The sequence below is a fragment of the Bos taurus genome, chromosome 9 (genome assembly GCF_002263795.3).
Source record: "Bos taurus isolate L1 Dominette 01449 registration number 42190680 breed Hereford chromosome 9, ARS-UCD2.0, whole genome shotgun sequence".
In the NCBI taxonomy this organism is placed as follows: domain Eukaryota; kingdom Metazoa; phylum Chordata; class Mammalia; order Artiodactyla; family Bovidae; genus Bos; species Bos taurus.
The window spans coordinates 93561039-93579850 of record NC_037336.1 but is presented as its reverse complement, the minus strand read 5'-3'; the positions used below and the strand labels follow the sequence as shown (position 1 = coordinate 93579850).

Sequence of the window (18812 nt, the reverse complement as noted above, 5' to 3'; positions counted from 1 at the left end):
AACAGTCTTATGGACTCTGTGGGAGAGGGAGAGGGTGGGAAGATTTGGGAGAATGACATTGAAACATGTAGAATATCATGTAAGAAACGAGTTGCCAGTCCAGGTTCGATGCGCGATACTGGATGCTTGGGGCTGTTGCACTGGGACGACCCAGAGGGATGGTGTGGGGAGGGAGGAGGGAGGAGGGTTCAGGATGGGGAACACATGTATGCCTGTGGCGGATTCATTTTGATATTTGGCAAAACTAATACAATTATGTAAAGTTTAAAAATAAAATAAAATTTAAAAAAAAAAAAAAGAATCTGCTTGCCAATGCAGTCTCGAGACATAAGAGACACGGGTTTGATACCTGAGTTGGGAAGATCCCCAGGTGGACGGCATGGCAACCCACTCCAGTACTCTTGCCTGGAGAATCCCATGGACGGAGGAGACTGGCAGGCTATGATCCATAGGGTCGCAAAGAGTCGGACACAACTTAAGTGACTTAGCATGTACACATCACAAGATAGTAATGTTGAAAAAAAATACAGTATCTAAATCTATTTATATTTGTAAAGTCATCTTCATTCCCAGTATCATCTGTCCTATCACTAGCTTCCACTGCTGGCTTAACAGAGTTGACATGAATTAACCATTTGCAAAAGTGCCTTATTTAGGATGCATACTTTAAACATCAATAAATACAACTCTCTGAAAGAGCAATACTGAAAAACCAGGTGTTTCTCCTGTGCAAAATATAACCTGATTCACAACATATTTATTTAACCTCACTGAAATCAGTTGAGATTAAAAAAGAAGAATTCAAAAGGAATTATTTTCTACATCAATTAGGCATGTCACTAGATAGACAGAGACGCAGACAGACATAGTATGTTATATATTTGACTTAAAAGGATATCTTGTTATTTCACATGTGTGCATGGCATGCTTATTCGCTAAGTCATGTCCAACTCTTTGAGACCCCATAGACTTATAGCCTGCCAGGCTCCTCTGTCCATGGGATTCTCCAGGCAAGAATACTAGACTAGAATTGGTTGCCAATTCCTTCTCCAGGGGATCTTCCTGACCCAGGGATCAAACCTGCGTCTCCTGCGTGGCAGGCGGATTCTTTACCATTCTGCCACCTAGGAAGCCCCTAAATTTTTACAGGAAAGAACAAACACTAATAAGTTGGTAAAATAATTAAAATTTTTATTTTATTACATCTAATATAAAATTTTAAACAAAGGAGGCTATCAATAAATGATTGTTAAATGTAGTTGAGTTTTTCCGTGTAAAGTGACATCTTGTGCCTTAATTGAGGGTGTCAACATTTAGGCATGATAGTTCAGGAGAAGCATAAATGCAGTAACCATGAAAAGTAAAAACTTGGGGAAATTTGAAGCGATTCATATTCATTCAAGGATGCTCATAATTTAATCAAATTGATAAAACCGTTTATTTTTTTAAAAAAGAAGGACTTTTAGGTTTAACAATCAAAGTTCATAAGGACATGAGGAGTGGGCATATAGGCAGCTGCTATAATGGAATAAGCTACAGACTCAAAGTAGCTCTGCTGCTGTCAAACTGCGAGGTAAGTTTCCTGCCATTTTCACATTTGGGAAACAGAATTTTAAAAACCTGAATCAAATTAAATATGTAAAAATACACACATTTTAAGAACTCATTTATATTAAACCTTTGCTCTGTATGTAGGAAGTGAAAATTACAGCACTTTTAAAAGTAAAGAAAATGTAGGGGAGAGGGAAGCTTGACAAAAAACAAGAGAGTATCCCTTAGAGTTCAAGGTCATATCCCTGAGATCTCACTTCCTCAGCTGGGATTCCAGTGTATCACAGAAACTCTCGGTGCTCAAAGGGTCAACGATTTCTAAAGTAAAAGAGAACATCTTTCAAAAACAGCATGTTAAAACTAGGTTCCCTGCCCCCTCGCACTGTCACCATTAAAGAAGAAAACACACACTGCCCCCCACCCGCCGCCACAAGACATAAATTTGTATACTAGGCTCACAAACACACATACTCAAAACAAGTTATGGAAAGAAGAAATTATAATGAGGTAACTAATGAATGTTCCTCCAAAATGAATTGGTACAGCAAGAAAAAAAGTCTAAATCACTCAAAAGTAAACCAAACACAGCAATATAAAACAACCTGGACCTATCTAAGGAAAGTAACATATTAGGGTATAACTTACTACACTATCCTAAAAGCAAAGAAAATGAGACAAGACATGAATGTCAACTGAAGAAAAAAAAAATACTAAAGTTTCATCTATTTCTTGAGATTGTACTCTTTTGTCTTATTCCACTTAGAGTTAGAAACTCTCTGGAATGATCTGCTGAGTTATTTACACAAACTCTGATATGACAGTCTTCATATCATCTCCAAGAATTTAAATGAAATGTAAAGTTAAAGCCTATGCAACCATTTTTAACTCATATAAAGAACTATACAAAAAATAAGGCTGTGAGAGCAAAGCTGACTTACTTTCTTATAGGAGCTTTAGAATTCCAGCACAGTTATTCAGTTATTACGCTTTTTAATCTCAAAAATCTCTAGGTATTCATTTCTCCCCAAACCAACTCCCCACCACCATTCTGTCTGTCACCAACACTATCATACCTCCTGGTCACTAAGCTCAAAAACCTTAAAAGCATCCACCATTCACCCCTCCTTTTATTTCCACAACAGTCTCCATTTGCATTCTCACTGCTATCACTTTTAAAAATTTATTTATTTTAATTGGAGGCTAATTACTTTACAATATTGTGGTGGGTTTTGCCATACATCGACATGAATCAGCCACTAGTGTACATGTGTCTCCCCATCCTGAACGCCCCCTCCTCACCCCATCCCTCTGGGTTGTCCCAGAGCACCAGCTTTGAGTGCCCTGCTTCATGTATCAAACTTGCACTGGTCATCTACTTTACCTTTGGTAATATAATAATTTGACTCACCTCAATATTGAGATAATACAAGAGCTCTAAAGCTGTCTGTCTCCGGCAGTAATAAGCACACTTTGAAAATGAAGGCTTTTCATAACTAAAAAGCCTGGTATAATTCACTTGTCTTGGTAACCTGAAAGTCGCAGACATTCAAAAATAGAAGAATGGGGTGGGATGTGGCTTCGAGGAGGCAAAACAGATGTCAGGAAGTCCTGTCTTTAAAGTTTATGTACTTTACCTAGGATATTCACTAAAAATCTACTCTGGGCATATTTACTTTTCTGTTACTAGCAGTTTCCAGGGTCAATTAATTGAAAATTTTACTTATATAAAACAAGATATTTTAAAATGATAATAAATTATTACATATAATTCATGTATTATTATTTTGAAGCCAAATTTTCTCTAGATACAGATACTTACAAAAGACCAACCACATATTTGTAGTGGCAGAAGGTTATTAAGTGGTTCACTGCACTCAACCACCCAAATCCATGGAAAAAATAGAGACCAGTGAAAATCCCTACTTATATTAGAAAATTTTGTAAAAGGAGAAGAGTATCAGTATCAGGGCAGGTTTCAGATGGGAGCAGGAAGATACTGCTGTACAGGCCTGTCACTCGGTGGTCTCCAGGTTCAGTAACTCTAGCCTACTTTGAGAGAAGGCATTTACCTGTGGATCAGGTGGCGTCTGTGCTAACCACCTCAAGGTACACCATTATGTTCTTTGACAGAAAGAGAAGTAAAGTAACAGGTAAAGTTAAGACTTGTATTAATAGCATAGCATTCTACCCAGATCAAGCCAGCAAGCTCCAAAGCCTTAGAAAACACAGAGAAACATAATGTAGAAATGCAGGGGGGCATTAAAACTGGTTTGGGTTCATTAAAAAGAAATGGTGGCTTTTATATTCCTGGGTCACTATATTTCCACTGGTGGTAAATCTCAGTTGAGAAAGCAGAGTTATTATTAAACTACTTTATGATATATAAATGTAAACCTGGAGTGTCAGAAGTAAATAGAGTCCTCAGATATAGACTAGCAGGGCCTTTCTTTCACCAGCATGAAATTAAAATCCATTCATGCCTTATCATCTTAGTTCAGAAAACTGTCTCTACTGAGTTCCCACTGGTCCAGGAGAAAAAGGCATTAGATTCTGCATTACACAGTGACAAGATTTCATTGTTCTGCAGCAGCTTTGTCATTTTTACCCACCCCCCACTACCCCCAAACCCCTGCTTTAGCAGGAGTTCATAAAGAATCTGGAATATGTACTTCTCAATTTCTCTGTGAACTTTTCTCCTCCCTATATGTCCCTGACTCAAATACCTCAGACTCTCAGACTGATCACATGGGGAGAGAGGGGTACCTCTGCAATTCCTGAGAAGTTAGAGACAGAGTCCACAAAAAGGCCCATGGCTCCCCAATGACCTAAAGAATAAGGCTAGGCTCTCAATCAGGCAACCCCAAATCCCTAAATCCCTAAGGGTTTCCCTAGTAGCTCAGCTGGTAAAGAATCCGCCTGCAATGCGGGAGACTCTGGTTCAATTCCTGGGTCAGGAAAATACGTTAGAGAAGGGATGGGCTACCCACTCAAGTATACTTGGGCTTCCCTGGTGGCTCAGTTGGTAAAGAATCTGCCTGCAATGTGGGAGACCCGGGTTTGAAAGATCCCCTGGAGAAGAGAATGGCTACCCACTCCAGTATTCTAGCCTGGACAATTCCATGGAGTATACAGTCCATGGGGTTACAGAGAGTCGGACATGACTAAGTGATTTTCACTTTCAAATCCCTAAATATGTTCAAAAGCAAATGGCTCCTAAGAATGGGAGAGAAACCACCAAGGGCATACACAGACCATTACTGACGATTATTATTAGACGGCTGCCCTTCTCTCATTTAATTTCTTCCTGAAAGCAGAGAGTTCGTTTTTATCAGTGCTTTTCTTATATACTAACAAAGAAAGCCTTTAATGTAAAATCTAGAAGTTGGAACATGCTCTAACATTCACTTTTCAGACACACATATCCTGAGCAGTGACACAAACTACTCAAGATCAGAACCTTGGCTGAGACTCAGTTCTGTTTCCCATTCAGCCATTATCATTACAACAGGTTTTCAGTTCAAAATATACTATTTTATTAAAACGAAGTCATCATTCCTTCCATACAAGTCATTATAAGCTGTTCACTTTCATTCTGTGAGAAGGGAGGCAAGTAATATAAACTGCTTCTAAGTGAATCATTTTTATAATGATCTGATAGTAAAAAAATAATTACAGTTAAACATTTATATCAGTCTATCTACTAATCTGGAGAAGAGAATGGCAACCCACTCCAATATTCTTGCCTGGAGAATTACATGGACACAGTCCACAGGGCCGCAAAAGTCAGACACGACTGAGCGACTAACACTTTCACTTTTGGTCTAATAATCAGGTACTACTTAAAACAAGAGAACTCTAGAAAATTAGCTATCAATAAGTGAATACTAAAGACTATGTGTTCAGTTTTAGAATCAGTCTTCTCATACACACTGTATGTGGACAACATGCACAGATACACACAGCACACACATTCCAGTGCAAATGAACACTACTCTGAATACTTTAAACAGTGAATGACAGGCCGATAATGAAATAAAGAGAAAAAAATGCAAACACCACAGTCTAACACTGGATAAAATGCAGGTCATAAGGAAAGAGAAAACATCAGTACCTGGAAGCTTTTTTTTTTTCCATAAAATGTATTATGAAGAAAAGTGGTTGTGAAAGCTTAGTCACTTTTTTGTGGCTTAAAGCTTTTTTCTCCCCTCTTTTATTCAAGGCTTAAACAAAGTTCAGTGGGGCATCAAACTGCCTGTTTTAAATTACAGTCTATATTTTAAAATAGAATGCATGCACGGCATGTTCTTGAAGCTAGGGGGTGGGGGTGTTATTCACGGAAAATTGAAGGCTTGTTGAGTCAATAATCTTCTTTCACACAGTAACAATTTTCAGCTAAAATTTCTTGACCCAAACAAAGGAAAACAAGACCATTCAGTTATTTTACAACAATTTTGCGAAGGCAGAGAAAAAAGATGAGAGAGAGACAACTCGAAAATCTTACATTATGAAGGAAGAATAGAAATTTTTGCTCTCAGGTAAGAACCTTCTCTCTATATATTTATTTCCTTTCCTAAACCGACAGTTATTATTAAAAATAGTTACCTCCACTTCAAAAGAAAAATAAGAGCAATTAACCAGTTCACAAATGCTACTATGAGTTCCTGCTGGTTATATATCTCTTGTTACATAAAACAGACCTGTGCCTCCAGTTACAAAGTAGATCTCTGCAAATTAAAATTTACTTCCCAGCTAACTTGGCTAATATAAAGTTCAATGCATTCAAAGTCTTAACAATGGCTAAGCCTGTATAATCTGGAGGAAGCCTGCTACCCCTCTAGCGGGATAGAACAGGAGAAGCACTAGGAAGAAAAAGGGGAGGCTTTCTAGCTCAACATGCCAAGAACTACCATTTATAGAGACAGAAACGGTAGGTTAAAATAAAAAAGGGTACTTCTGAACATCACTCATTTTTTTGTTCTCACATAAAAAAATCAAAATTAAAACTCAAAGGAGCTACACTGACAACGATCTACTTATTTAAAACTTCTTATATAAATTCTATTATGAAATACTTACTGAAAACATAATAAATACTATGAAAAGATTCTAGTCTGTTGGGGTGAGAGGGAGAGGCAAGACAATTATAAAATAATAAGAGGATGACTAGTAAATGCCATAAGGGATAAAAAAGTTCAAAAGATTCAACAAAAATGGATTAAATCATATTTTGAGGTCCCATGCCCACATATGAGGATCCCTCACACACAATGCTTTTTGTGGTTTGTACAAAAGTCCAACACTGCTGCCTGCCCCCTTCTGTTCAGAGACCGTAGCTCTGGTAAGACAGGCTTACGTCCAGGTATGATTCTGTGGCTGTTTGCTGACAGACTTGAGAGTTACATGCATTCCAGCCTGTGAGGCCACAGAGAAGGCTCCACGGTCTCACACAGGGCCCCTGAAGAGCCAAAAGCTGGTCAGAACCTCCCAGTCTCCCCTTTGTTACAGCAAAATATGTATGCCGACTTTTCTATTAGCCAGGAATATCTGCATTTATCATCCCTTACTTAATGAGCCTCATTTATCAACTATAGATCATAGTTATCCTTCTATTATCAAAACCAATATCCTGAAAATCAGTTATGTTTTAGCCTCTCTTCATCTCCAATTTTAGCTACTGTGTATTTTTTATGGGAATCCTTTTTTTTTTTTTTTTGAATTGACAGTTCCATAAAATGGGTTAAAATTCATTTCCCCCAAATTTTTAAATGGAAAGCCTCAGAATATTATGTGAAAAGGTCTGCAGGGGGATATGCTTAGTTAAAACATGCTTTTAAAAATTAGATGATTTTTTTAAAATAACATTTTGCCACTAAGCAAATATCTCAGCTATAAGGAATTTAGAATTACCCATGTATTTCAAAAGGACTAAAAGATCTCAATTTAGAAACACTTTGCACACAACCATTTGAGTTATTTAAAAACAAACTATAGTTCTTTTAAAATACTTATTTATTCAGACTTTCCATATATTTAGCCTGCTGTAACCTGGAAGAAATCCAAACTGGTGAGGTTTTATTGAACATTCATTTACAGAACAAACATTTAAGTGGAAGATTGTTTTGAAAGAGGGAGAAACATACCTTTTCACTTCCTATGACTTCTTACCTTGCTGAAGTTCAACTGTTTCCTCTATTTTCAAAGTATCACAAAAATACTCTGGGGGATAAACTTACAAATTATCACATCTTAAAGAAATAATCCATGTTAGAAAATAAACATCTGTCAAAGTCACTATCATTTTTTCTAAATTAGGACTTCAAAGCAAGGTCTTTTCATATTTCTCTCAAATTTAATCTGAAAAATATTGACATCTCCATATAGCATAGATCAGAGGCTAAAATTACATTTGTAAATATGGTAAATCCTAGTTAAGAAACAGAGTGTGCTGTGCTCCACTTAACACTTCTCCAAGGTATTAAAATGTGTCTGTACCTTCAGTTTCAAAACTGTGCCAAATGGTTAACCGTGTCTACGGACACTCGTGTGGACAAGACACATCCTAAGAGAACCTCCTGCTCCCTTCACCAGGTGCCCACTTTCTACAACTCTTCCATGACACCAAGACTCAACACAGTCTAATGACACCTAGGAAACAGTGATAACCAACACATGATGTCTTCAGCTGCACATGGGGATAATCAATGCTGAACAATGGGCTAAGGGAACAACAGATTAAGCTTCTCTTTTATTAACTTGGAATTTTTTAAATGTTCAGGATGATTTGAGAACAATCAACAAATGACAGTTATGCTCTTAACCTTTTAATGATAACCTTTAAATCAAGCTCAAGATACAAGTAAAAAAAAATTTTTTTTAAAAGTTCATTCAGTAGCCATACATCTAATTCTTACTTGACAGATTTTAAGTTTTACAAAAACCTGCCAACTAACAGGTTAAGATCATCTTAATAATCTGTGTTCTTAGATGGGTTGAGAACTTGATAAAATGCAAAACCCAGTTTTTAAAAAATGCTCCATTTACTAAAGCTTTTTCCAATAGTTTCCAATCATTCACAGGAACTATATTATCAAATCCACACACTTAAAATGTTCTTATTAGCATATAACTTTTCTTACATGCTTCCAAAGTGCATGACAATCCACCCCTAACCCCACATATGTCATTAAAGACTAATAAAATAAACACATACATAGAGTACTCTTTTTCGGTAAAGGCAAATGATTACATGCTCTGTTGCTAATGCCTAACCCCAAAGAATATTCCTGGTAATAACAGCTTTCCAACCATTCTCTTTCAGGCTTCCAACATCCTGTTTAACACTATTTCAAAGAACAACCAGCATTTACTACCTCCTTCCTTTCACAAAGTGGAAAAAAATGTTTTATGTAATCCTCAATACTTCCTTCTAATTGCAAACTCAATAGAAGTGTCATAAGCCCTATTTTCCACAGGACATTTAGAGTTTTTACTAAACTTGGAAAGCTCAAACCCTCTTCATGTCAACCTCTTTAAATGTTTCCTATTTAAGGAAGAAAAGGTCAGAACGAGGTTTTTAATGACCTGATGGGCCTTCAAAGGCCTTTTGAATATGACTGACATTAGTCTGTATCTTAGGTAAACAGAATAATGGACCTACTATCAGAAATACAAACCGGTGGCAGGTCACGCTAAAGAAAAAACAAATTAAGATATTTCTAAACTGAGGAGTATCCACAACTCTTAAAGACTCCCTAGAGGAGAGAGCACTATTTGCTTAAAACATGGAAGATAAAAATTCAAAACCTGTTTTTTAAAATTTTTATATATATTTATAAATAATTCATTAGCAACATATTTTTGTACTGTATTACTGAAATTATGATTACTGTTTGTCAATTTATTTATTTTCACAATTAAAAATATATATTACTAAGAAAATAATGTTTTCAAACTGTTTTTAGATTAATACTACAAAAGTGCCCACTTTTTCTTGGAGCTTAAGGTTATCGAAGTAAACTCAAATGTCATTCTACAATAAAAGAAAATAGTTTTAAAAATAAAACCATCCTGCCAATACAGATATCACATTCATATACTCTTTTAGAATAAGTAGCATATGGAGAATATATGCTCTTTGGATGTCAGTTTGATACCTTGGGAAAGATTCTATAAGCAATTAAAAGGAAAATTCTGAAGCTGGGGGAAGAATGTATTTAACAATTCTTACATAAATTCTATTAGAAAACACTTACTGAGTCAAACATAATAATTAGGTATGAACCTAACAGAGCAGAAGATATTCAAAAGAGGTGGCAAGAACACACAGAAGAACTATACAAAAAAGATCTTCATGACCCAGATAACCACGATGGTGTGATCACTCACCTAGAGCCAGACATCCTGGAATGTGAACTCAAGTGGGCCTTAGGAAGCATCACTACAAACAAAGCTATTGGAAGTGATGGAATTCCAGCTATTTCAAATCCTAAAAGATGATGCTGTGAAAGTGCTGCAAACATGCCAGCAAATTTGGAAAACTCAGCAGTGGCCACAAGACTGGAAAAGGTCAGTTTTCATTCCAATCCCAAAGAAAGGCAACCAAAGAATGTTCAAACTACCGTACAACTGCACTCATTTCACACACTAGCAAAGTAATGCTCAAAATTCTTCAAGCCAGGCTTCAACAGTACGTGAACTGACAAATTCCAGATGTTCAAGCTGGATTTAGAAAAGGCAGATGAACCAGAGATCAAGTTACCAACATCCACTGGATCACAGAAAATGCAAGAGAGTTCTAGAAAAACATACATTTCTGCTTCATGGACTATGAAGCCTTTGTGTAGATCACAACAAACTGTGGAAAATTCTTCAAGAGAAGGGAATAAGCAGACCACTTGATCTGCCTCCTGAGAAACTTGTACGCAGGTCAAGAAGCAACAGTTAGAACTGGACATGGAACAATGGCCTGGTTCCAAACTGGGAAAGGAGTGTGTCAAGGCTGTATACTGTCACCTTGCTTATTTAACTTATATGCTGAGTATATCATGCAAAATGCAGGGCTGGATGAAACACAAGCTGGAATCAAGATTGCCAGGAGAAATATTAATAACCTCAGATAGGCAGATGATACCACTCTTGTGGCAGAAAGTGAAGAGGAACTAATAGCCTCTTGATGAAAGTGAAAGAGAAAAGTGAAAAAGTTGGGTTAAAACTCAACATTCAGAAAACTAACATCACGGCATCCAGTGCCATCACTTTATAGCAAATAGATGGGGAAACAGTGGCAACAGTTGGAGCCTTTGTTTTTTGGGGCTCCACAATGATTGCAGATGGTGAACTGCAGCCATGAAACTAAAAGACGCTTGCTCCTTGGAAGAAAAGCTATGATCAACCTAGACAGCATAGAGACATTACTTTGCTGACAAAGGCCCACCTAGTCAAAGCCATGGTTTTTCCAGTTCAGTTCAGTTGCTCAGCCGTGTGAGACTCTTTGCAACCCCATGGACTGCAGCATACCAGGCCTCCCCGTCCATCACCAACTCCCGGAGTTTACTCAAACTCATGTCCATTGTGGAGAAGGAAATGGCAACCCACTCCAATACTCTTGCCTGGAAAATCCCTTGGACAGAGGAGCCTGGTAGGCTATAGTCCGTGGGGTCGCAAAGAGTCATACATGACTGAGCGACTTCACTTTCATTTTTCACTTTCACGCACTGGAGAAGGAAATGGCAACCCACTCCAGTGTTCTCGCCTGGAGAATCCCAGGGACGTGGGGAGCCTGGTGGGCTGCCGTCTATGGGGTTGCACAGAGTTGGACTATGGGGTCGCACAGAGTTGGATACAACTGAAGCAACTTAGCAACAGCAGCATGTCCATTGAGTTGGTGATGCCATCCAACCATCTCATCCTCTTCTCCTCCTGCCTTCGATCTTTCCCAGCATCAGGGTCTTTTCAAATGAATCAGTTCTTCGCATCAGGTGGCCAAAGTATTGGAGTTTCAGCTTCAACATCAGTCCTTCCAGTAGTCACATGTGGATGTGAGAGGTGGACTGTAAAGGAAGCTGAGCGCCAAAGAATTGATGCTTTTGAACTGTGGTGTTGGAGAAGACTCTTGTAGAGTCCCTTGGACTGCAATACGATCCAACCAGTCAATCCTAAAAGAAATCAGTCCTGAATGATTTCTTTTAGGAATGATGCTGAAGCTGAAGCCCTAATACTTTGGCCACCTGATACAATGAACTGACTCACTGGAAAAGACCCTGATCCTGGGAAAGATTGAAGGCAGGAGGAGAGGGGGATGACAGAGGATTTGATGGTTGGATGGTATCACCAACTCGATGGACATGAGTTTGAGCAAGCTCTGGGAGTTGGTGATGGAGAAGGAACCCTGGCATGCTGCAGTCCACAGGGTCACAAAGAATCAGACATGACTGAGTGACTGAACTGACCTAAAAACATAACAAATACTATAAAAAAAAGATCCTCGTCTCTTAGGGATAAGAGGGTCAGGCAAGACAACTATGAAAGCAATAAGAGGATTACTAGCAAATGCCATAAGTGATGAAAAAGTTAAAAAGACTCAACAGAAATGTATTAAAATTGCATTTGGGGAGTTATCTTAAAGTGTAAATTAAGATACACTCAATGTTTACAAAATAAAAGTGTTGATAAGCTGTAACAGTTTTTTTTAGCATTCCACTGTATATTTTGCTTAATGATGGCTTCATTTCATATCAATATTAGAGGCAGAAAAGAACTATAGAATGTGCTAAAATTTTAAGTGGTAATATCCCAAGGAGACAGAATTCTTCAAGCTAATTCTTATATTATGTTATATACTAAGATTTCTTAATAATGGTAACATCAAGGATATGTAAGCTAATGAACTTCAACAGGAAAAAGGTTATATGATTAAGAAAGAAAGAAATTAGTATAGAAATCTTATTTCAGAAGATTTGTTCCGAGCTTAGGTCTGAGTGCATTAAGTGAAAAGTAAACGTTACTGGTCATGGCCCCAAGACAGCAAGACAACAAATATTAATTTACGTGTCACTGGCTTTACGTGGATGATCTAAAGAGCCTTGTCAGCCAGAAAACAAAACTGCATTAGCTACTGAAGATCATCAAGAATTTAATGACATGCAAATATAGACAAATACCAATTTAAACCATGGTGAGAGGACAGCTTGCTGAGAGAATCAAATTCTAGATCAAGCATAAGGAAATACCTTGATTTCTTATAATGGTGAGTTAACTGTATAACAAAAATACACTAAAGAAAATATCAAACATGCAGAGCTATAGGAAAACACTACAAACTCTTATCAGTCTAACTCAATTTAAGCAAAAAATTAAGAAACAATTACTTCAGAAGCTTCCTTCTTATAGTCACATATACAATGGTTATAGACTTGATTATACATTAGAATAATTTTTACCACATATTCTTAAATGAACAGGTAAGAGCCTGAATTTGACTCAAAATTACAAAACAAAAGATTAAAAATATGATGGATTGCCTTTAATCTTCAGTAAAAAGACAAAATTTTATCACTGACACTTGAAAAGGAAAAAACACAGCCTAAATCCACAAAAGATTTAATAACCAATTCAGATAAGATAACAAATATATATAGTTTCATGGTACTTATTCAATCAATTTACCCAAGTTAGGGAACTAAAATATTTAGTAAGAGTAAAAATACATGATATTAGAGCCGTACAGAATAACAACAAATCTCTCCCTCAAATTGATATTACCTTAGTTTTATATAACATATTGATGCAGCATTTACATAAATAAAAATATATTTGTAAACCCTACATAGAAAACGTTTCTACACAAACAAAGCCTGCTGAAAGAAAAGTAGAGCACTAAAATTCATTTAAATAAAGCCAATTTTTATCTTAACAGACTGAGGGCAGGGGGTACAACCAACTGCTCTACGATTTTTCCTTTATTCAGTAACTGATGCTTTTATGTAGTCACCATAAAACCTGGAAACTTTCATCTCTAAAAAAAGATTACTGAAATGTTATTGAGTCAATCAGCATCCTATTTATCTGTGAGTTACCAAAAAAAACAAAAAGAAAATACCGATCAGGGCATTTCTTTTTTCAACAGCTTCATAAGAAGATTTACATTATAAGCAACCTTAAATCCTCTAGGGGAGGAGGCAAGATAAACATTAAGGAAGAAGGTAAGCCATTATACATATACAAATAGAATAATCCAGAAGACTTAACTTCTTGAAGAATATACTAGTTCATTTCCTAAAATACTTTGAGTCTCTTCTCTAATAATTGACTTAAAAAGCAGCATCCCAAAGCAGAACTCTTCAATTTTCTGGGACTACCACACTTCTTGCCACCCCAACCCTCCCCTAATTATGCTATAGAGTTAGCTGAACATCAACCATTCATTCCAAAGCAGAGCAATGAAAAGAAGCATAGCCTAGTAAGTGACCCAAAAGATCAAATGGATATTAAGAAAGCAGTACACTGCAAACTACTCTTAGACCTATGCAGAAAACCAGCATCAGTTTATAACAAACTTTCCAACCGGTAAACGGTACATATCACCAGCCAATGAGAAACCTATAAGGATGAGCTTATCTAAAACACTAAAAATCTGAGTGGAAAAAAGCAGAATTCACTGTCCACCTTTCCATGAGTCAATTTAAATTTCCTAAAACCACAAGCCAACTTCCAAATATTCAGCAAATGTTGCATTTATCGTCAGCATCCACGTGCATTTGCATGCACGCACACAGACAAACACACACGCTTCACCAAACTGTGGATTATCTGCTGAAGAGAAAAGTTTACAGCATAAAACAGAGTCCATTACCTTTTTCATTCCTTTAAAAACCAAATAACTAGACAATAAATATTTCAGTGTAACTAAAAAAATGACCACAGTAAATTTTACGCACCTCCCACCATAGAAATAAAATCTGTAAAAATTATAGTTTCAAGTACATGTGCATCAGATGCAAAGATATTATATATCATGTAGCCTCTACTTACCTTCTACTCTAAGGCCATATGTAACTTAGAAATGGGTATGTCACATATAACATTCTTCACAAATGCTGGTTCTCAAATGTTTAGCAACAATATGATAAATCTTATTTAATGTAAACATATTTGAAATTCAAATTACAATCATGGCTAGTTTGAACACTATCTCTTAATAGAGATTAAGCAATAACAATAGTTCTTTAAGTCAACATATTTTAACAAGAAAATAAATATAAAAATTTGTTTGCACACATATATTCTTTTAATTTATAAGGAATTCATTTTAATTTAAATGAGGTTGCCTATGGGAGGAAAAAGGAAAATTAAGCACAGATGAACTATTAAAGGAAATTAACATGTAACCTGTAACTCAGCTACTACCATAGTCAACAGGCCCAATACAGTGATTTGCTAATGGAAACACTTAGAAGCTATATTTTGCAATTTTAAATTAAAATACTTTCTTTTGAGTAAAAAAAGATTAAGTCATTTCTCATGACATAAAGTCTCTGAAGAAATTCAAACTACCACTAGACACTTTATCTCATCATTTATATTATTTGCCAAATGGGAATTTCCTTTCCATTTAACTCTTATATAGATACCTCTGTTCTGAATCACTACCAGGAAGCACCATGTTATGCAAAGCACAACTGTACAACAGTAACATCTTTCTGCCACAAAACCTATCAGCCAAATAAAGGCTTCCAACTGGATTCAGAGATACCTACAACATTGGACATGGAGAGACCTACTAATGAAATAGACTTTTTCAGAACTACACAGCTCCTTTAAGAAGGAAATGCTCAAAAATTAATAAATCACAAATACATCTGAAATCTAGAAACTTGTCCCCCAAGTCTTAATACAAAGTACAATAAACAAAAGCAAATGCTAATTTTAGAAATCCGTAACTCACTGCATTTCCAAATCAATTAACTGTCTTACTGGTAAACTTGATGGTCTTTCTTGTTGTATTAAGTTCAAGTCTTCATGGTTAGGTTTTCCAGAAGCCAGAGGAGGTTGAGACCTAGTTCCATAGCCTTCCTGAGACATATCCTAAACAAACACAAATATAAAGAAATATCTCAATGAATTATAAGCTTCTTTGGTAATTAAGATGAAGCAAAGGCTTATCACAAAGTATCAACTTATGTTACTTTAAGCAGACATATACATGTAATTATCACTTCTGTAACACTTTCTCAGAAGCAAAAATAAAATACCCAAGAAGGCAGCATATCATCAAGAGCAAAAACATGTATAATTAACAATTAAATATATTATGTGACCATACAAACTAAAGACTGTATTTGAGTTTTGCAGGAAGGTGACAGTCAGTAAAAGATGGGAAAGAAAGCTAGCAATAACTAAACTCTTAGAGCAAACCAAAAGTTCATATTATTAATTTTTATTTTGGTTGAATTGCCTTTAATATTACCTTGAAACTGTTAAAATAATCAATGAAAACTTTATTATCACCTGACTTTTAAGATGTCCTCTCAATAACCCATAAAACAACAGTTAAGCTGACAGTATCCTGAGGTTTCTACAAGACCAATAAACACTCATATATAGAATTCCATACATTCACATAGCATAGTTATCAAAGAACCATAATAAAGCATGAAACAGTAGTGGGGAAGAAAACACACTCAAAATCTACTGAAGTACAGAAACTTATTATTAACATGGCCTTTCTGGCATCCTCTTGAATACTTTTCCAGAAAGAATTCTGCATGATTTAACAGTATGCTGAAATAATATTATACAAACCAAATATCACACCAAACTTACTGGATGTCAGCTCTCTAGTTGTTTAACTATGTACACTTAGTTACTAAACATTCTAGGCCCATTTACACCTGAAGTCAAATAGCAGGACAGAAAGTAAAATGCTTATTATAGCATTTCTTAATTGGCACTGTAAGTTGAAGAACCAGTTTCTGATAGGGAAGAAAAAAAAGAACGGAAAATATCACTTGAAAATAAAATTCTCTTCTTTTCCCTGTCAGTTTAAATACATATTAAAGAAACATTATATATAAGTTTTACTTCCCCTGTTAAATTTTCAAAATACTACTTTAGAAATTAATGGTAATGAGTTGAAACCCTATAAAAAGCTTCTGTTGCCCCACCCCTTTCTCATACAGTATACACTTGAACTTACACAGCTTCTGAAGCCAAGAAACTTTGGACCAACAGCTGGTACTAAAAGTACACAAGCTGTACAAACCAGACTTACCTAGCAAAGTTTTGGTGCAGACTGCCTTTAAAGAGGCTCTGAGGTAAAGAGCATGCCAACAATATAGCATTTCCCAACCAACTCCTTTTCCCTATATACACAACAGGTCAAGACATCTAGTAGTGCAGAATGCCCTACACTTTTGGAAGAAATTACACCCAGTTGTCCAGGCTTTTATCTGGTAACATTTAGGTGAAGTCTCCAGCACATGCAATCGGAGAATATTTAAAACAGCAGCTCTTCAATCAGGCTGCTGGTAGACGGTAACAACTGGGCTGCGGGGGACAAAAGCCAAGGCTGAAAGACGATTCCCACTCACACACACACACTCCACTTGCTTCTGGACCCCAGACTTTGATTTGTTACACAGACTTCCAACTGCATGTCCTGCAGGTTCCTTTATATTAAGAGCAAAGATTTCAAAACCAGGCAGGGCACAAGGCCTCCATTCAGGGACCTTCACCCTTTACAAAAACCCCAAGGCGGCACAAGACAGCCTCACAATGGGCAAACAAATGAGCAGATCCCCACCTGTGGCTCAAACACACACGTGTGCACACGATTTATGGGTAGTGGTTAGACACTCATTTTAGTAAACTGTTAATAAAGAGAAATGGGCAGGCTCACATGCCCTGTGCTAATAAGTCTTTTAAATTTCTTTTTATTTTCTCTTTGTAGCTAAATGAACTGATTTCTAAACAACTTGGAAAAGATTACTGCAACTACAGTAAACACACATTTTAAATTGGGTACTAGCCCCTCTAAAATAAGCAACGCTGAATAGACTATGAAAGACATCAGAAAATTTCACTATGACTTTACATTTCACTTTTTAAGGCTTAAAAGTTTAAAATAATTAGATTTCACAAAAGTCTCAAACACTATTCCTAACCACAAGAAGCTCTCAATTATTAAATATAGATGGAAATACAACAAAAACAAAATTTAGTGAGAATCACTGAAAATGGAACATGTTCTGCTTCAATTTATGTTTGAACATAAGGATTAATTTAATTGAGAGAACATCCAGAAAAGGTACCACGTTTTACCCTAAAACAATCATCCATATATAACTTACACTGGGACTATAAAGTCTACATTTGGCAGCTTTAATAAAGACAAAAAAGTTACATCTCTTAACAAACCTGAGCTTTTTCCTCTTCAGAGCTATATTTATTTTCTGGTAGGTACTTATTTTCATCTCAGGAAGAGTAAGTAGGAATAAGTAATTTAACAGACAACACGAAGGCAATGTCAGTATCAGAAAATAAATACATCCAGCACTGTATTTTATAAACTAATAACAACAGAGAACAGCCTTTATGCTTAACATATCACTGCAATCTCGGTTATTCACACATTTAAACCACTGCACACAAGCTTACACATAAGTTCACACATAGACTGTGACTGTGACAATACACAACTGTGACTCTTTAAGAGAATACCACACTATAATACTAGAGCACAAAGGAGCCACACAAGGAAGTGTGGACTACCCTTCCAGAGTCCTTTATCAGTATTATTTTTCTTCATCTCACCCACAAGCTTTTCACTATTGACAGATTCTGGCTTTAACCTTCTTCATGTTATAGATCAAAGGTAAAACAGAGACTCACAAACCAGCAAAGGTGTGAAAGGAGCTTGGGACAGGGGCATGTACACATGTGTTTCAAAAGTTTTCACGTTAGGTGTTACTTTTTCCACGTGAAAGTGAAAGCGCTCAGTCGTGTCCAACTCTTTGCGACCCCGTGGACTGTAGTCCACCAGGCTCCTCCATCCATGGGATTCTCCAGGCAAGAATACTGGAGTGGGTTGCCATGTCTAAACATTAATTATCTTGTATCACAACAAATGGTGGAAAATTCTTAAAAGAGATGGGGATACCAAAGCACTCGATCTGCCTCCTGTGAAACCTATATGTAGGTCAAGGAGCAACAGTTAGAACTAGACATGGAACAACAGACAGGTTCCAAATTGGGAAAGGAGTGTG

At 36.5% G+C, this 18812-nt stretch overlaps 1 protein-coding gene across 9 annotated transcripts in view; it reads right to left on the bottom strand.

Annotated features, from left to right (window-relative positions):
* The window catches only part of ARID1B (AT-rich interaction domain 1B), a 440470-nt gene that overhangs the window by 265603 nt on the left and 156055 nt on the right, over nt 1-18812 (bottom strand). For all 9 annotated transcript variants that reach the window (XM_024997101.2, XM_024997106.2, XM_024997102.2 and 6 more), the window contains exon 4: nt 15523-15633. In XM_024997101.2, the coding sequence (XP_024852869.2) occupies nt 15523-15633 (111 nt within the window). The remainder of the gene's footprint in view (nt 1-15522; nt 15634-18812) is intronic.